General features: G+C 35.3%; 4 protein-coding genes across 5 annotated transcripts in view; 2 read left to right on the top strand and 2 right to left on the bottom strand.

The window, feature by feature from the left end:
- capn10 (calpain 10) overlaps window positions 1–1,824 on the top strand; it is a 9,894-nt gene extending 8,070 nt beyond the window's left edge. Inside the window, exons 12-13 of the mRNA XM_016492086.1 lie at window positions 1,127–1,172; window positions 1,597–1,824. Coding sequence (XP_016347572.1) covers window positions 1,127–1,172; window positions 1,597–1,626 — 76 coding nt within the window. The 3' untranslated portion in view covers window positions 1,627–1,824. The remainder of the gene's footprint in view (window positions 1–1,126; window positions 1,173–1,596) is intronic.
- A 1,730-nt stretch (window positions 1,825–3,554) lies between these two features.
- LOC107692895 (eukaryotic translation initiation factor 4E type 2-like) lies at window positions 3,555–7,819 on the top strand. Of its 2 annotated transcripts, none has more exons than XM_016492108.1 (8): window positions 3,555–3,661; window positions 4,940–5,051; window positions 5,197–5,331; window positions 5,488–5,592; window positions 5,673–5,825; window positions 6,178–6,314; window positions 7,554–7,628; window positions 7,759–7,819. In XM_016492108.1, exons 1-7 carry the CDS (start codon window positions 3,642–3,644, stop codon window positions 7,600–7,602), a joined length of 711 nt encoding a protein of 236 aa, XP_016347594.1. In that variant the 5' UTR covers window positions 3,555–3,641; the 3' UTR covers window positions 7,603–7,628; window positions 7,759–7,819. The 2 variants fall into 2 exon arrangements, with proteins under 2 accessions (XP_016347594.1, XP_016347593.1); XM_016492107.1 differs by lacking the exon at window positions 3,555–3,661 and adding an exon at window positions 3,751–4,109.
- A 2,407-nt stretch (window positions 7,820–10,226) lies between these two features.
- LOC107692869 (phospholipid scramblase 1) lies at window positions 10,227–14,101 on the bottom strand. The gene is given in 9 exon segments (XM_074187028.1): window positions 10,227–10,244; window positions 10,324–10,382; window positions 10,469–10,485; window positions 10,487–10,563; window positions 10,663–10,774; window positions 11,501–11,693; window positions 11,870–11,944; window positions 12,683–12,948; window positions 14,091–14,101. Coding segments are annotated over 9 exon segments (828 nt in total).
- A 297-nt stretch (window positions 14,102–14,398) lies between these two features.
- Window positions 14,399–15,189, bottom strand: part of chrng (cholinergic receptor, nicotinic, gamma) — a 9,879-nt gene continuing 9,088 nt past the window's right edge. The window contains exons 11-12 of the mRNA XM_016492094.1: window positions 14,898–15,031; window positions 14,399–14,745 (exon numbers count right to left, since the gene is read on the bottom strand). Coding sequence (XP_016347580.1) covers window positions 14,554–14,745; window positions 14,898–15,031 — 326 coding nt within the window. The 3' untranslated portion in view covers window positions 14,399–14,553. The remainder of the gene's footprint in view (window positions 14,746–14,897; window positions 15,032–15,189) is intronic.

Below are 15,189 nucleotides of genomic sequence, written 5' to 3'. Positions count from 1 at the left end.
CGCCGAGTGCTGCCAATCACAACACACACTGGCCCAGCTAACCAATCACAGCACATTTCATATTTCAGAAGGCGGGTTTTCATTTGATACAGGAACTATTCGAGCCGTTCATGCCAGACTGGGGAGAGAGGTGTTGTAATAATGTAAAATATGTGAAAAATACAACCTAGTATGAGAGCCTGTTCTAGTACACCCCCAAAACAAAATCAAGACTTTGTAAAAGAGCATAATAGGACCCCTTTAACAGTTCTGTCTGATATGGATAGAAGTCTGTCTAATAATCAGATAGAACTGTTAAACAAAGGAATTAAAATGTATACAATAAAGTATTATAACGATTGCTTTCATATTATTAGTAATAGAATAACATTTAATAAACATTTAGTTTCACAAACCTTGCAGACTTGGTCAAATCCAGTTGTGAGATGTTATGAAGTGTGCATTTGTATCCTGCATGATCGCGTGTACTCTTTAAATTCATGATTTCAAACTATGTTCCACTTTATTCATTTGCCCACTGTCATACTCATGTCATTTTCACTGTGTGCTGTACGTAAAATGAGTGTTACCTTGGTTTAATTTGAAAAAATATGATTCCCAATGCACACAAACATCCCAGATTACTGAGTGCCTTGTTGTTTACAGTGTTTGCTTCCTTTTGATTTATATATTTTTAAAAAATTTATTTATTTGTGAAAAATATTCTAATAGGATTATAGAATCAAGAAGTTGTCATCTAAAATACAAGTATGTTTATTTGACAAATTTTTTAATTCATTTTCAAATTATTTCAAATTTCTTAAATATTAATTAAAATAAATACCACACACACATACATACATATATCAGCTTTATATCGGCTATCGGCCACCCTGCTCTCTAAGATATTGACATCAGCTGTCAAAAAAACAATATCGGTCGACCACTAGTAGACATTCTTCAAAAAATTGTTACATACTGTAATTAGACATACTTTAATTAGAATTTAACTGGTCAATGCACTGTGAAAAAACTAATCCTAGATAAAAAAAAAACAGGTAAAATGTAGTTTCTTGTTGCTAGTTGACATTGGCCTTAAATCTTTGGCTCTAATATAGTGAAGTACTAATGTTGTCAACCTCCTCAGGAAAGCAATGCAGAGTCAAGAGCTTCTGGGCCATGCCGTTCAGGAGGTAATGATCGTTCACCTCATTTTAAGGAGTAGTTCACCCAAAATCAAATCCTGTCATGATTCACTCAACCTCATGTTGTTTCAAACCTATACGGCTTTCTTTCTTCTGTTGAACATCGAAGATATTTTGAAAAATGTTGGTAACCAAACAGTTTCAGTTCCCATTGACTTCCATTGTATCATTTTGAAAAATAAAACAAATAAACGTAACCTGATAAATAACAAATAAACTTAATCTAGTTCAAATTTAGTGTATTTTTTATTTATGATGAATTATATTAATATACATTTACATATATTTTCCTACTAAATATTATTTGCTTATTTGCTTGTACCATTTCTGTAATTGACAGTTCTGTTTTTGTTTTACTTCCACTGCTCTCCACTGTAAGATGTAAGATTTGTCTTTCTCTTTCCTCTCACAGGTCTCTTGTATCTCTGTGATGAGACGATAGGAAGTGGATCACATGCCTATGTTGAGATGAAAGTCTTGCCCTCCATCCTCAGGACAGGAGTCTCATGGTGTGTAGTATGTGGCTCTGCACAGCCTCATCCACCCTAATGGGAGCCATTGGTGCAATTCACTTACCACAAACAGCTACCAAAACTCACCAGCGGTGGATAAATCATAGTATAAACCAGGGGTGTCCAAAGTCGGTCCTGTAGGGCCACTGTCCTGCAGAGTTTAGCTCCAACCTTAATTAAACACACCTGTTGAGGCAAGTTGGAGCTAAACTCTGCAGGACACCGGCCCTCCAGGACCGAGTTTGGACACCCCTGGTATAAACTGTTTAGGGATTTGTCACAACGGTTGCCTAGTCTTTCAACAACCGCCCTCTAAGAAACATGTGTTACATACTGTACTATAAATGTGTACTGATGCCAGACTTATTTATTATGAATTATTTATTATGAATGATTTTTGTCCAAGTTGCAAAAAAGGCGAAAATAATCAACTAAAAAGCATTTTTAAGTATCTAATTTACTAGAATATCAAAAACAGGCATTACCACGTGGTTAGGCATTACCACAGGCATTACCACTTTTATATTCACACAGATTTATACTACCATCATGATATGTAAATTTCAGTGAAAGAAAAAAAATTCAAATTTTGAGAGAAAGAGAAAACAAGGATGCAAAAGAATAAGGATGGGGGTATTACTGGGCAAAAGAAGGGCAGACAGTGATTGAATAAGTGGGAGGGTCAGCGGCTTACTGAAGCTCCAGCTCTCTCTGAAGTGTGCCGCAGAGTTGGAGCCCCTCACGCAGTCGCTGCCCCGTCGGCCCCTCTGTGAGTGCTAATAGCCTGTGTGTGAGGATCCGCAGGCCTGTTAGTGCCGCACTAGTGACGAACTTGTAGCGCGTCACTGTCCACCCTGATCCAGTGCCTGGTGCCGCCACACAATGACTCGTTATGTGAAGCAATTACACTGCTGTGACCCTTTCCTCCTCATGTGCGCGTCTGTTATAAGTACAGCAATATTCATTCAATTATTTTGAATTTTAAAACTTGAATCCTACTTTGTTTGAATACAAATTTTGTTTAAATGTGTAGAATTATTTTACACTCACAATGACTCGTTATGTGAAGCAATTACACTGCTGTGACCCTTTCCTCCTCATGTGCGCGTCTGTTATAAGTACAGCAATATTCATTAAATTATTTTGAATTTTAAAACTTGAATCCTACTTTGTTTGAATACAAATTTTTTTTAAATGTGTAGAATTATTTTACACTCATACATAAGATGTTTATACAACTTTTTATATAAAAACTATTTTTTTTATATTCATTTTTATTTAAAAATAAAATTTTACATCTGTTCAGCAATGACTAAGCTTACCCAACATTACTTGACCCCATTAAATTATTAAAAATTTAATAAAATATGACATCAGTGCTAATTTCTTTTATTAAATCATTACCTTTTATTTTCAGAAACAAAAATTTAAATGTATATAATTATATGGTTGTATCTATGTGTGTGTGTGTATATATATACACAGTATATATATTTATATAATTTTAGTGAAATTTAGTAAAATGAAGTAAAAAGTTTAAATATGAAAAACTTGTGAAATTTGACATTACTTGACCCAATTAAATTCTTAATAATTTAATTAAATTCATAATTTATTTATTTAGTATTATTAAAGGAATTCAGTTGTAATTTACTTTATTAAATAATTTCCTTCTATTTCTAGGAACTGTATGTATGTATGCATGTGTGTTTATATAGATACTTTTTTTATACATGAGCTATTCAACACAACATGTTTATTAGACTAGGATAAGGTTACAGTTTCTCCCACTTTTGTATACTCTGCAAAAATACAAATATTCAGCAAGTGTACAGCGTGCGCGCGGCCGCCACCACCACTAGCGCGCGCCGCCGTTGCTGCGGAATTGACGGGGCTGCCGTCTGCGCGAGAGCGAGAGCGGATAAAGACACTCACCTAGAAGATAATGAACAACAAATTTGACGCGTGAGTAATCAACCCGACGCTGCACGTTGGCAAGGATTAGTCGTGCGTAAATGCAAATGCATGCGTTTCAAGCGTCTCTTTAACTCAGAGAGGGCGTGGGGGGGGAGAGGAGAGGTGTGTCTAGAAGCTTTGGCATGGGATGGGAGGTCACCATGTGTTAGTTGCATGATTGGACTCCACTAAGATTTTGTGTTGGATAGTGTTTTTCAATGCATGCGGTGATTGCAGCATGCAAATAACCACTTCTAGCCCCAGATCTGCATGCTCAGGGCCTCCAGGCCGAGGACGGATCACCGGGTTACGCGTGTGTGTGAGCAGCGGGGGCAGGTGCTCTGCGACCCCGGCTCAAACTCTTCTCTGCAGCCAGCTGGAATGGCATGAGGCGGTGTAGGCTGGCTGGAAACACGCGAGGGGTTGTGCACAAGCCAAACACGCTATACTTTACATGGCACGTGAAAACGAAACTACTATATATTCATCTGTTACATAAGCAGCGTACTTTATTATGTTTGCAAACTTCTCATGAGCAGCCACTGACCATTATAAGCGCAGGGTCAAATAAAGTTGTGCAGTCTGTCTCTGCAAACTCACACAGAGCCTCTGTCCTTTCGCTAATAAAGTCGAGTTTTATAATATAATATCCTTTCTAACAATCCTCAGAAATGTAATTACCGTTACAAAATGTACCGTGGTAGTACCATGGTACTATGATTTTTGGTATCAGATAGTTAATAACATGGTACTGAAAAAAAGTGTACATTGTAAAGCCACTTGTATGACTTAATTTAATATGTTGAACATATGTTGGCATATCTAAGTTTTTAGCAGCCATTAATTACTCAGTCTTCAGTTAAGCAGCAAGAACTGTTTTTAACATCATAAAAACATTATGTTGCTTTCTTGAGCATCAAATCAGCATAGAATGATTTCTGAAGGATCATGTGACACTGAAGACTGGAGTAATGATGATGAAAATTCAGCTTTGCCATCACAGGAATGAATTATTACATTTTAAAATATATTCAAACAGAAAACGTTTTTTTTATTGTATTAATATTTGACAATATTGTGGTTATTACTATATTTTCGGTCAAATATATGCAGTCTTGGTGAGCAGAAGAGACTTATTTTAAATATGAATGATCACACAATCACACATTTTTGATTTTTTTGATTGTTGGAACCACTGCAATTATTATTGCCCTGATTGAAGCCACAGTGACTAAAATAATAACATATTGTGGGTGAGTGGAATTGACAGTTTTATCTCCCTTTAAGCCTGAAAGATGATGACAGTGGAGATCACGACCAGGACAACTGCTCACCGAAAGACGGGGAGAAAGAAAAAAATGACAAAGAGGAGAAGGACTCAAACACTACCAAGAGAAAGGTACAGATAGATAGATAGGTCAATGCTTTGGCTATACTGTATAATTCATGCCAATAAAGCTCACTTGAATTGATAGACAGAAAGAAATCCTATGTAAATTATAATAGATTGTTCTATATAACTATGAGCTGCTTTACTTGTGCAGGCGGTGGTCCCAGGGGCTGGTGAGCACCCTCTTCAGTACAACTACTCGTTCTGGTATTCTCGTCGCACACCAGGACGGCCAGCCAGCACACAGAGCTACGAACAGAACATTAAACAGATCGGCAGCTTTGCTTCGGTAACCTACAGACACACAAACTCACATTGACATATTTATTCAGACTCACGTACTGAAGATTCAAACACAGGCACAGTGGGGGATGAAGTTTGACTGCCTTACTGTAGGTCACATGATCACATGATTGACAGTTCAACAGCTGCCCTGTGTTTGTAGGTGGAGCAGTTCTGGCGTTTTTATAGTCACATGATCCGACCGGGTGATCTGACTGGTCACAGCGATTTCCACCTGTTTAAGGAAGGAGTCAAACCCATGTGGGAGGTGAGTTTTGTAGAACACATGTACTGTATGAATGCTTCTTTTCGCATGACAGAAAATAGAATTCGGATTGTATTATTTAGGATGATGCTAATAAGAGTGGAGGGAAATGGATCATACGGCTTCGTAAAGGCCTGGCGTCACGGTGCTGGGAGAATTTAATCTTGGCCATGCTGGGTGAGCAGTTCATGGTGGGCGAGGAGATCTGTGGGGCCGTTGTGTCCGTTCGCTTCCAGGTACTGCAATATTCATGCAATATAGTTTGTATATTGTATAGCATGCAAATAAAACCTACTATATTTGCTAAATATTATTTTTATAAAATAGCGTTGTGTCCGTTCGCTTCCAGGTACTGCAATATTCATGCAATATAGTTTGTATATTGTATAGCATGCAAATAAAACCTATATTTGCTAAATATTATTTTTATAAAATAACATACAGTGTAGTTTGCAGTAAGCAGTATGGCAGTTGTTTAATTAGAACATTGACAGCATTTTGCACATTCTGTGTTCATGAGTGGAGCTGTTATATTGTAAATAATAGTTTTTTCTGTATAGTCATAAATATTTGTGCTTTTGTTCGAAGGAGGATATCATTTCTATCTGGAATAAGACAGCCAGTGATCAGGCCACCACTGCTCGCATTAGAGACACCTTACGCAGAGTTCTCAACCTGCCTCCTAATACCATTATGGAGTATAAAACACACACCGATAGCATCAAGTGAGTTATACAATACACTCATATATTTATGTGTATACAGTCAAACCAAAATTTATTCAGACACCTTCAACATTTCACACACAAGAACAAATTTTTATCAATTTTACAGGTAGTCCACTGTATGAAGAATTTTGGGGTATAATATGTCACAGTTTACTTATTTTGCTATCCTCACTTACATAAATGAACTATAGTGTCCTGCACCCACTAGTAAAAAAATATAAAAAATTATATCTGCTGGTAATTTTTGGTTTGACTGTATATACTACCATGCAAAAAATTGGAGTCAGTAAAAAATTACTACTTTTATTCAGCAAGGATGCATTAAATACTCAGAAGTGATGGTAAAGACTTTTAAAGGGGTCATATGATGTTGCTAAAAAGAACATTATTGTTCCAAAAAAAAAAAAAAAAAAATGAAATGCACAACTGAAATGGATCTTGTGACACTGAAGACTGGAGTAATGGCTGCTGAAAGGTCAGCTTTGCATCTCAGGAATAAATTACATTTTAAAATATAATAAAATAGAATTTTAGTTCGTTTTTTTGTAATAATATTTCACAGTTTTACTGTTTTTACTGTATTTTTCAACAAATAAATGCAGCCTTAGTGAACATATGAGACGTCTTTAATAAACATTGAAAAATCTTAATTATTCCAAACTTTTGAAGGGTAGTTTGTATGTCATATTAAATGGTAAAACCTATCACTTATAATGAATATATAGAGTTAAATAGGGGAGAGCAGGGGGAAATGTGTAAAGTTAGTAAGTTGTACTGTCTTCTTAAACTAGAAAAATTATGCATTTTTGTCATGTGACCATCACACAGTATATGATCACGAGATGCATAAATTTACTGTATGTAAGGTAATGCGAGTTTTACCAAATTAGTCAAATAATTTTGTCAAATTAAACATATTCAGGTCTATAATATGTTTAATATTTTTCCCTAGATGTTAACTGTGAGGTAAAGTGTGTCAGTTTTGGATCCAAATGAAGGAAATATTATTACAAATACAATTGCTAAATGTTTAACAATTACAAAACTATACTCAAATATTCTGATTGTTTAAAAATTCCTAATTTATAAATGTGAATATTGTTCTCAGATTATTTGAGAATAGAATTGTGCATTAGTATATAGTTTTTCCTCCCTCATTCTTATTGTTTTTATTTGTAGTGTTGATATATTTGACATTATTAATATATATGTGTGTGTGTGTGTGTGATCTTTCAGAGCTTGGGAGGATTTCCATGGTCTAGTGAACGCAAGCGGAGGCCGCTAGTTTTTCATCTGAAGAGTGTAAGACAGGTATAAACTCATGACTGACACGGAATCACTCACACTGGAGCTGCTCAGTTCTCTTTATGAGATATATATTAGATTCATTCCCAACATGTTCATCACTGGGTAAAAGTACTACCTTTTTCTCCCCATCTAGATTATCAAGTTAATTTTACCACCGAAGAGGACGTTTCCGAGGAGTTTACCCGTTTTTTAAATAAAAACGATCGGGACGTCATGAAAAGGGTCAGCATGACAAATTTGTTCTATTGAAGACTTACGGCTTCTGTTTTTATCATCTTCCAAACACCACATCACCTGAAAACTCTTGCAGAAGAAGAAGGAGGAACCAATTCATCAACATATGAACGAATGTTTTCCTGTCAGTCATTGGGTCGAGCTCTCAGAGGGACACAGCGGGACCACATAGTTCAGCCACTGTGAACTAATGGCTGGGAACTGCCACCGTTTTCCAAGAAGAAAAACAACAACATGCCCTTGTGTAGTACAGCCACATTAACTGAATTATCATCTGAATAACACAGTTTCATGAAGATGGCCTGAGAGGAAGACACGTTTCATTTAGGTCACATTATTTACCAGTGAGGTTGCAGGTTGATGAGGATATTTTACTATAGTGCAGTATTTTAGCTACAGTGTTGAGTTGTTTTAAAATAGAACTGTTGTACAAAAAAGAATTATATTTCTAAACGTATTTGGAGAGCTCTATAATGGCAAGCTTTTTGTTTCTCCTGAGCCAAGAGAGTGTAAACCCAAAGGACAGTGCCCTATCAGGGATGGGTACCACGCTGCCTGATTCACTGTGCCTCCGGCAAATCACTGATTTTCAAGATCGCTCAACATCCTGGCACTCGGCTGGAAGAGACCACACTGGAGACGCGACTCCAGCACTTTATTCACAGGACTCCAAGCCCTGTTTTAGAAATCACTCGGATGTTATTCAGACATGCTAACTAACAAACACTGATCTGTTAATGGGGGCTGTGTATCAACACCTACTTTATACTGCCTGAAATTCAGTGCTGGACAGTTGTATTGGAGGTACATAAAAATAAGTGGAAAGGAAAGGTTTTTAATTATGATTGATCATAGCAATAAATGTTGATTATGCATCTGCTGCTAATTTTCAGCTGTGGTGTGGCTCTGATTTGTTGGAAGTATTTCCATCTAATATGATTTGAAGAACATGAGTTACATGTACAGCCCTGTTAATGCTACCTGGACTTCACATCTAGGTATGATTCTGACCTAGGTATGGTTCAAACTGGGAATAGAGTCCTCCTTAACTATGGAAAATATGTATCTAGTAAATTTCCTTTAAGATACAGGGCCTTAAATAGCCTAAATCAAAATATGAAGGGCTGAATAGGCCATATGAAAAGATTTTAATTAAGTGATGACAGATTTAGTTTTAACATTTTTATCAAATAAACTAAAAATCTATTATTTTATTTAGTTTTTAATACTTTATTCATAATTTAACCTGTTTCTTGCCATGAAGATAGTTGTGATACTGTGGCTGGCATGTAAACAATTATAAACAAACAATATTTCAAGAATCTTTATTATATGCAGAAATAATATATGTTGGTAGTATATTGTAATATATATTTTTGTATTACAAAAGAGTCCATTGAACATTTAACCCTGTAACCCTTACATTTATGGCTCATATGATTGCTCATATATCAATTTTATTCAGAGGCCTAAACTGCACAAAAAATATGCAATTTGGTGCAATTTCTGACATTTATATGGCCAAAAAGTGAGATGAAACTAGCAGACTACTTATAGACGACTGCATATAAATATAAATTGTCACTCTTTATCTCACAATAGCTTAGTAAGACAGTGAAATTCTTAGTTTTTTTTTATTGTGGGGCAAAACATGATGCAAGGTAATACAATGATGATTGAGAGATTGAGGACAGCTAAACTTTCCTCAAAACCCTAATGTATCATTTTATACTCACATTTGAACATGATTTATATATATATGAATATTAAAATTTGTTTGATGATCTGAATCTTTTAAGTGTGACAAACATATCTATTCTTACCATTATTCTAAAATACATATATATATATATATATATATATATATATATATGGATAATCAAGTAAATCTTGCCTCAGTCATGCTGATGTTCATGCTGAAATATTATTGAAAATATAAAAGTTATTCTTAGGGTTATTCTTAGGAGTTATACTAAAAGGCCTTTCACTTGCTAAAAAAGTCTGAACTATCGATTAGATGAGAGAAGGCATGCAGTAGATTTGTGTATCACAGGTTTTGACTGTTAATAATTTAGAGGCCTAATTTGTGTATCAAATATGATATAGCTTTATAGGTTTAATATTTAGTTCAATTTAGTGTGCAAATGTTCAGTTGTAGAGTGGCTTTGCTCAAATGCAGTTAGGTCAGAAAAGCATTACTAATCCATGTTCCTTGTAGTTGTCATAGAAACATGATGCAGTGTTCCATCTTGTCACCATAGTTCTATATTGTTGGGTTCACACTTCACTTCAGAGCTGATGTTAGCAGGTGAAGCCGATGTCTTTCATGTCCTAGATAGAAGCTTTAGCATTTCCACTTAGCTCATCTCAAAAAAACATATGATTCTGCAAACAGTAAGAGATAAACGATAAAGCTGTTACATATGAATAAAATAGCAGCATCTGTGTGTGGTTGGCAACTTACCAGCAGGAAGGCAGCAGCTAGTAACAGCACTTTGGTGTTTAAATTCATTCCTTGAGGTACTGAGAGAGAAAGAGATAGTCACACTATGGTATATCACTCTAGCATCTACTATATAGACCACTTGATATGTGTATATTAATTTGACCATCCAATCCAAAATATATCCATGTTACATTCCTCATTATATCCAGGCCACCTTTTCCATATGCGCCCAATACTCTCACCAATACTGGAAACCACCTGATGCCCTCAATACATGAGAATAATTAGAACAGAGTACAATTTAGAGCTGCTTGTAAAAGATGGGTGATACAAATGGCCTGCTGGAGGGTTTCTGACCTGCAGCTCCTGCTCAGAGAGGCAGCGTGTATTGCAACAGGAGCCCTGGATCCTCACGGCCGAGATGCCCTCGAAGTCACAGACCTCGAAATGCGGCGTGAACATGCTCCACCTGATAATAAACCTCAGGGCTTAATGCAGTGAATTTGGTTTTAGAAGATCACATAAGAAGGGTTTTTTTCTGAACCTAGTGAATGTTCAATTGTGTGTGACTGATATTATTTTAGCTTGATATGACCTGATGCTGAAAGGCTCGGTGTGTGACAACAAACAAACATGGCATGGTCTTTGTTCATGGCTGTCCTGAGAAGGAGGTCATGTTGATGGTTTCATCTCAGAAAGTTCAGCACATCTCTCCCTATTCAGTTTGAGAGAGGTTACTGGAGGGGTTTTTGTTGGGCGCAGTTAGATACACAATGGTGACCTTATCTGATAGAATAGTTGGCATCATGATGAAACATGATGTGGATGGTTCTGTCTGCATAATAGGTTTACAGTACAGGAGATTACATCATCCATTACACAAGAGTTAGAATTAATTTGATTGGACCAGAGCAATTATACAGTAGTTAACTCAAATTAAAACCAATAAATAAAACCAATGAAATTAAAACCATAATTCAAAATATTAATAAAAACATATAGTATCTCAATGCTACTAAAATAACACTGGGACGTTTGCATCTGTATATTCAAGTGCCCTAAAAATCAAAAACCACCGTTAGTTGTTTTACATGTCAATCAGATGGCTTTTTCCCGTCTAAGTGGCTGATTCTTGCAGTGTGGATTAATATTCTAGTTGCACGAGAGTGAGATCTGGTATGCTGTTGATCTCTACCTTTGGTGAACTGTCCCAATAAGCTCTCTCTCTGGTGTGTAGGCCCTTATTTCCATCAGGCAGCAGCCGAGCCAGCACATCTCCGCTTTCAGGGGCCTCTCAAACAGGAAAACACACTCTGCATCTTTATCAAAGCCTTGTAGTGAATAGGATCGAGCTGGACCGCAGCAATGCATACACATGCATGAGCTCTCTAACAAAGACGGAACAAAAAATAGGTTTTGTGACAAATCAGTTGTGTTTAAAGTTTACTTGTGGCTGTTTTGGTGGCTTTGACAATGTAAATAATAATGTAATCATCTTAAAGAGTGGCACACAATATGATAATTTACAGAACAGCACATACAGTATACTGTTTTTCATATTTACCTTCCACAGCCACAAAGAGCTGGTCCCTGGTTTCAGTGGAGATGCTGTATGTTCTTCAGGCTACACACTGTGGACCTGAGACATCACATAAATATAAACCTTTATTACACCTTGTCATATTATATTAATTTATATACTGTGAGTATCTAAAACCAAGTCCAAGCTGTACCACTTTTCATAAATAAAAATTAAATTATTATTATTTATTTATTTACTTTAACCATTATTTATTATTTGTTTTATTAGTAGTATTTTTTAATCCATTCTAATCTGATTTGGTGCTCAAGAAACATTTCTTATTATTATCACTGTTAAAAACGATTGTGCTGCTTAATGCTTTTGTGGATATATTTTTCTATTATTATTCTTTGATGGGTAGAATGTTCAAAAGAAAAGCATAGAAATCTTTAGTAAAATTATAAATGTTTTTTTTTTTTTTACTGTCACTTTTAATAAATTGCATCCTTGCTGAATTAAATTATTAATTACTTTTAAAAATTACTGACCGTGCACTTTTGAACGGTAGTCCATTTTTAATCATCTTAATTATTTATAAATAATAATATAGTATAAAACATTTTCAAAGCCATTCAATGTCTGTCTTTTGAATATTTTTTTAGTTTGAATAGGTAGTAATAATAGGAACTTCATAATTTTTGTTAAATGTCATCTTTAAAGGTGTTCTTTTTAATACAAATATTTTTCCTATGAAAATAGTCTATTTTTAATACTACATTTTCATGGTTTTTTTTATTTATTTATTTTTAGAGATTTTCGTTGTTTGTATATTTATTTTATAAATGTTTTATTCACCTTGCAGTTCTGGTCTGGCAGTAGTATGAAGTCTTGTGATAGTTCTCAGAACAGACAGTTTTCCCAGTCTTTTACTGTCATCGTCTGTCTCTTTCCATCCATGTCCTCCATCCTCTCCTCTTGTCCTGCCTGTATCCTGGAGCACAGGAGTGAGGTCTGCAGTAGGTATAATCTGCCTGTGGAAAGTTCTGAAGAGCATGTCAATATGTTTCTCCCTTTCCAGACCAAAAGGAAGAGGCTGAGTGGTCACAGATGGGGAGGCCTGACTGGGAGAGAGAGAAAACACAGGAGGTCAAAACATGGCATATGAAAGCCAAAGTAAATATTTGTCAAATGTCATTGAAAATCAGTGTGAACGGCCATGTGCAGCCCATTTTATTTCTAGAACATAATGTATTTTCACATAAAACAGGATATTCAATATGAAAAAAGTAGAGGAGAGTGAGTTTACTAAAACAATGCTTAAAATGACCACTTTGTATAAAAGAGAAAAAAAAATGTACATGTAATATAATGGTTAAATTGGCAAAGACTAATTTTTATACACTATAAAACCAGCGTAAATAAGATCAATTTTGATTTGAATAAAAGTTTTTTTAATAAACGTTTTTAAAAAATAATTTCTCTTTGCAAAACGTTTTTCATAACTGCAATCTTTTCATATAATATTATATCCATAAAATAATAATATAAAAACAATGCCTAAAATTAATAATAAAAACATTATTTAAAATGGTTTAATTGTATTTAAGAAGAGATTATTTACTTATTATTTTATACATTATTTACTATTATTTATTTTATTTAATAACATCATTTATATATTATTACATATGCTAATTATATAAAAGATATATTAATATTAAAATTAAGACTTTTACATTCCAAAAAATACCTAAATAAAATAAATAAACAAGGTCATTTTTGATTCTAATAAAAGTTTTTTTTTCTTTTTGCGAAAAAGCTTTTCTAGAAAACCATAAAAATAGCAACAAATGTAAGAAAAGGGGAAAAACACTGAAATACTGAATCTTGAGTCTTCTCTTTCATTCATTCCACTCTTGATGCACTCTAGATTTTTATTTTTTTTTTTAAAGCTTGTGATTAAGCCATAATTTGTTGTGTAACTATGCTTATTACGCATAATTTGTTGTGTAAAGACACTTTAAGACATTAATGAATATTAATTCAGCTGCTAAATAGACACATCAACAACATATCTTACCATTTCAGGTCCTGAGGTTTTAGGGGCTGCTGGGCAGGTGCAGTAGTGACGGGATAAGGGTTTCCTTTACCGAGAAGCTTCAAATACTATGTTAGTAGTTGTAATGCTACTCCTACACCGAACACCCCCCTCCTGCCCTGCTCTCTCCTTCCCGGATCTGGTCTTTGTCAGACAGAAAAGTACCAGTCAGCCATGTAATTAAGATCCTCCTCAAGTTAGTGGGGGGTAGAGGAGTGACATTACCTAACCTGAAACAATTCATATGATTTCATGCTGAAGACACGTCATTTAGGTGTAGAAGTTTACTGTTTTTATTTTCAGGAAAGCATCTGTTGAATCACTACACAGAATTAAAGGCGATAAAGAAATTGACAAGTAATGACAAGCAAATAATATGACACTCATATCAACATCTCATTAAAGCCAATTTAAGTTTCAAATGAGTTCAGATCCAACCAACTCTCTTCTCTGGAGACCTTCGATCACTTTTGTAAACCTGCAGCACTCCTAAATTGAAATGCTGAGAGCTCCTTTGCCATAGCTTAGAACAATCTGACGGCTTTTTGTCTCCAGAGTATCTTCAACAAAGTCCTCCAGACTTCTGCTGGAGTTTCTCTGAGTCTATCATTTGGTTTTAAACTTGCATTCAGCCTGTGATGTCTCCAGGTGAGATTTCAGGCAGGTATTTTTTGGGGTCTCCAGGGAAGGGCTGAGATGGGGCCTGGTTAAAATGTCCCATCAGGAAGATTCCGATGGTGCCCAGTATAAACAGTAGCGCCATGACGATGAAGCACATTCTGTCAATCACCCTGGCAACCAGAAACCATTCTTCATTTTCCTGCAGAGCGAGAAGGATGACTGGAATTTAGACGTCAACACTAGTTTTTCTGGGATTGGAAAGTTTAACCCCAACACAAACATCCACTGTTCTTGTGTAAATAAGAGACACTTTCAGCCTCGTGTTTGGAGAATTCTGGAACAGCCACTTACACTTTGAAAGTCATTTTGGTGCTTGGCACTTTCCGCAATGTGTTTACACGAAGACACACACTGCTGCACTTCTGGTGAAGCTGAAGCCAAATTGGATTCTAGATCCTGTGCTGTGTTCCCTCCCAGACCATTTTCTGAGGTCAGACCACAAAATAGCAAATTAAAGGCCAGAAACCATATGGCAGAAAAAAAAAATCATTATTGAAAATGTTATTTAGTTGTATTTAACATTTGATTTATTTATTAATTATATATATATTTAATATTATATAAAAATAAGTAAAAAAGTATT

The sequence above is a fragment of the Sinocyclocheilus anshuiensis genome, unplaced genomic scaffold (genome assembly GCF_001515605.1).
Source record: "Sinocyclocheilus anshuiensis isolate Anshui unplaced genomic scaffold, SAMN03320099.WGS_v1.1 scaffold1155, whole genome shotgun sequence".
In the NCBI taxonomy this organism is placed as follows: domain Eukaryota; kingdom Metazoa; phylum Chordata; class Actinopteri; order Cypriniformes; family Cyprinidae; genus Sinocyclocheilus; species Sinocyclocheilus anshuiensis.
Note: the sequence above shows the minus strand (reverse complement) of the source record. Positions and strands in the feature narration are given on the sequence as shown.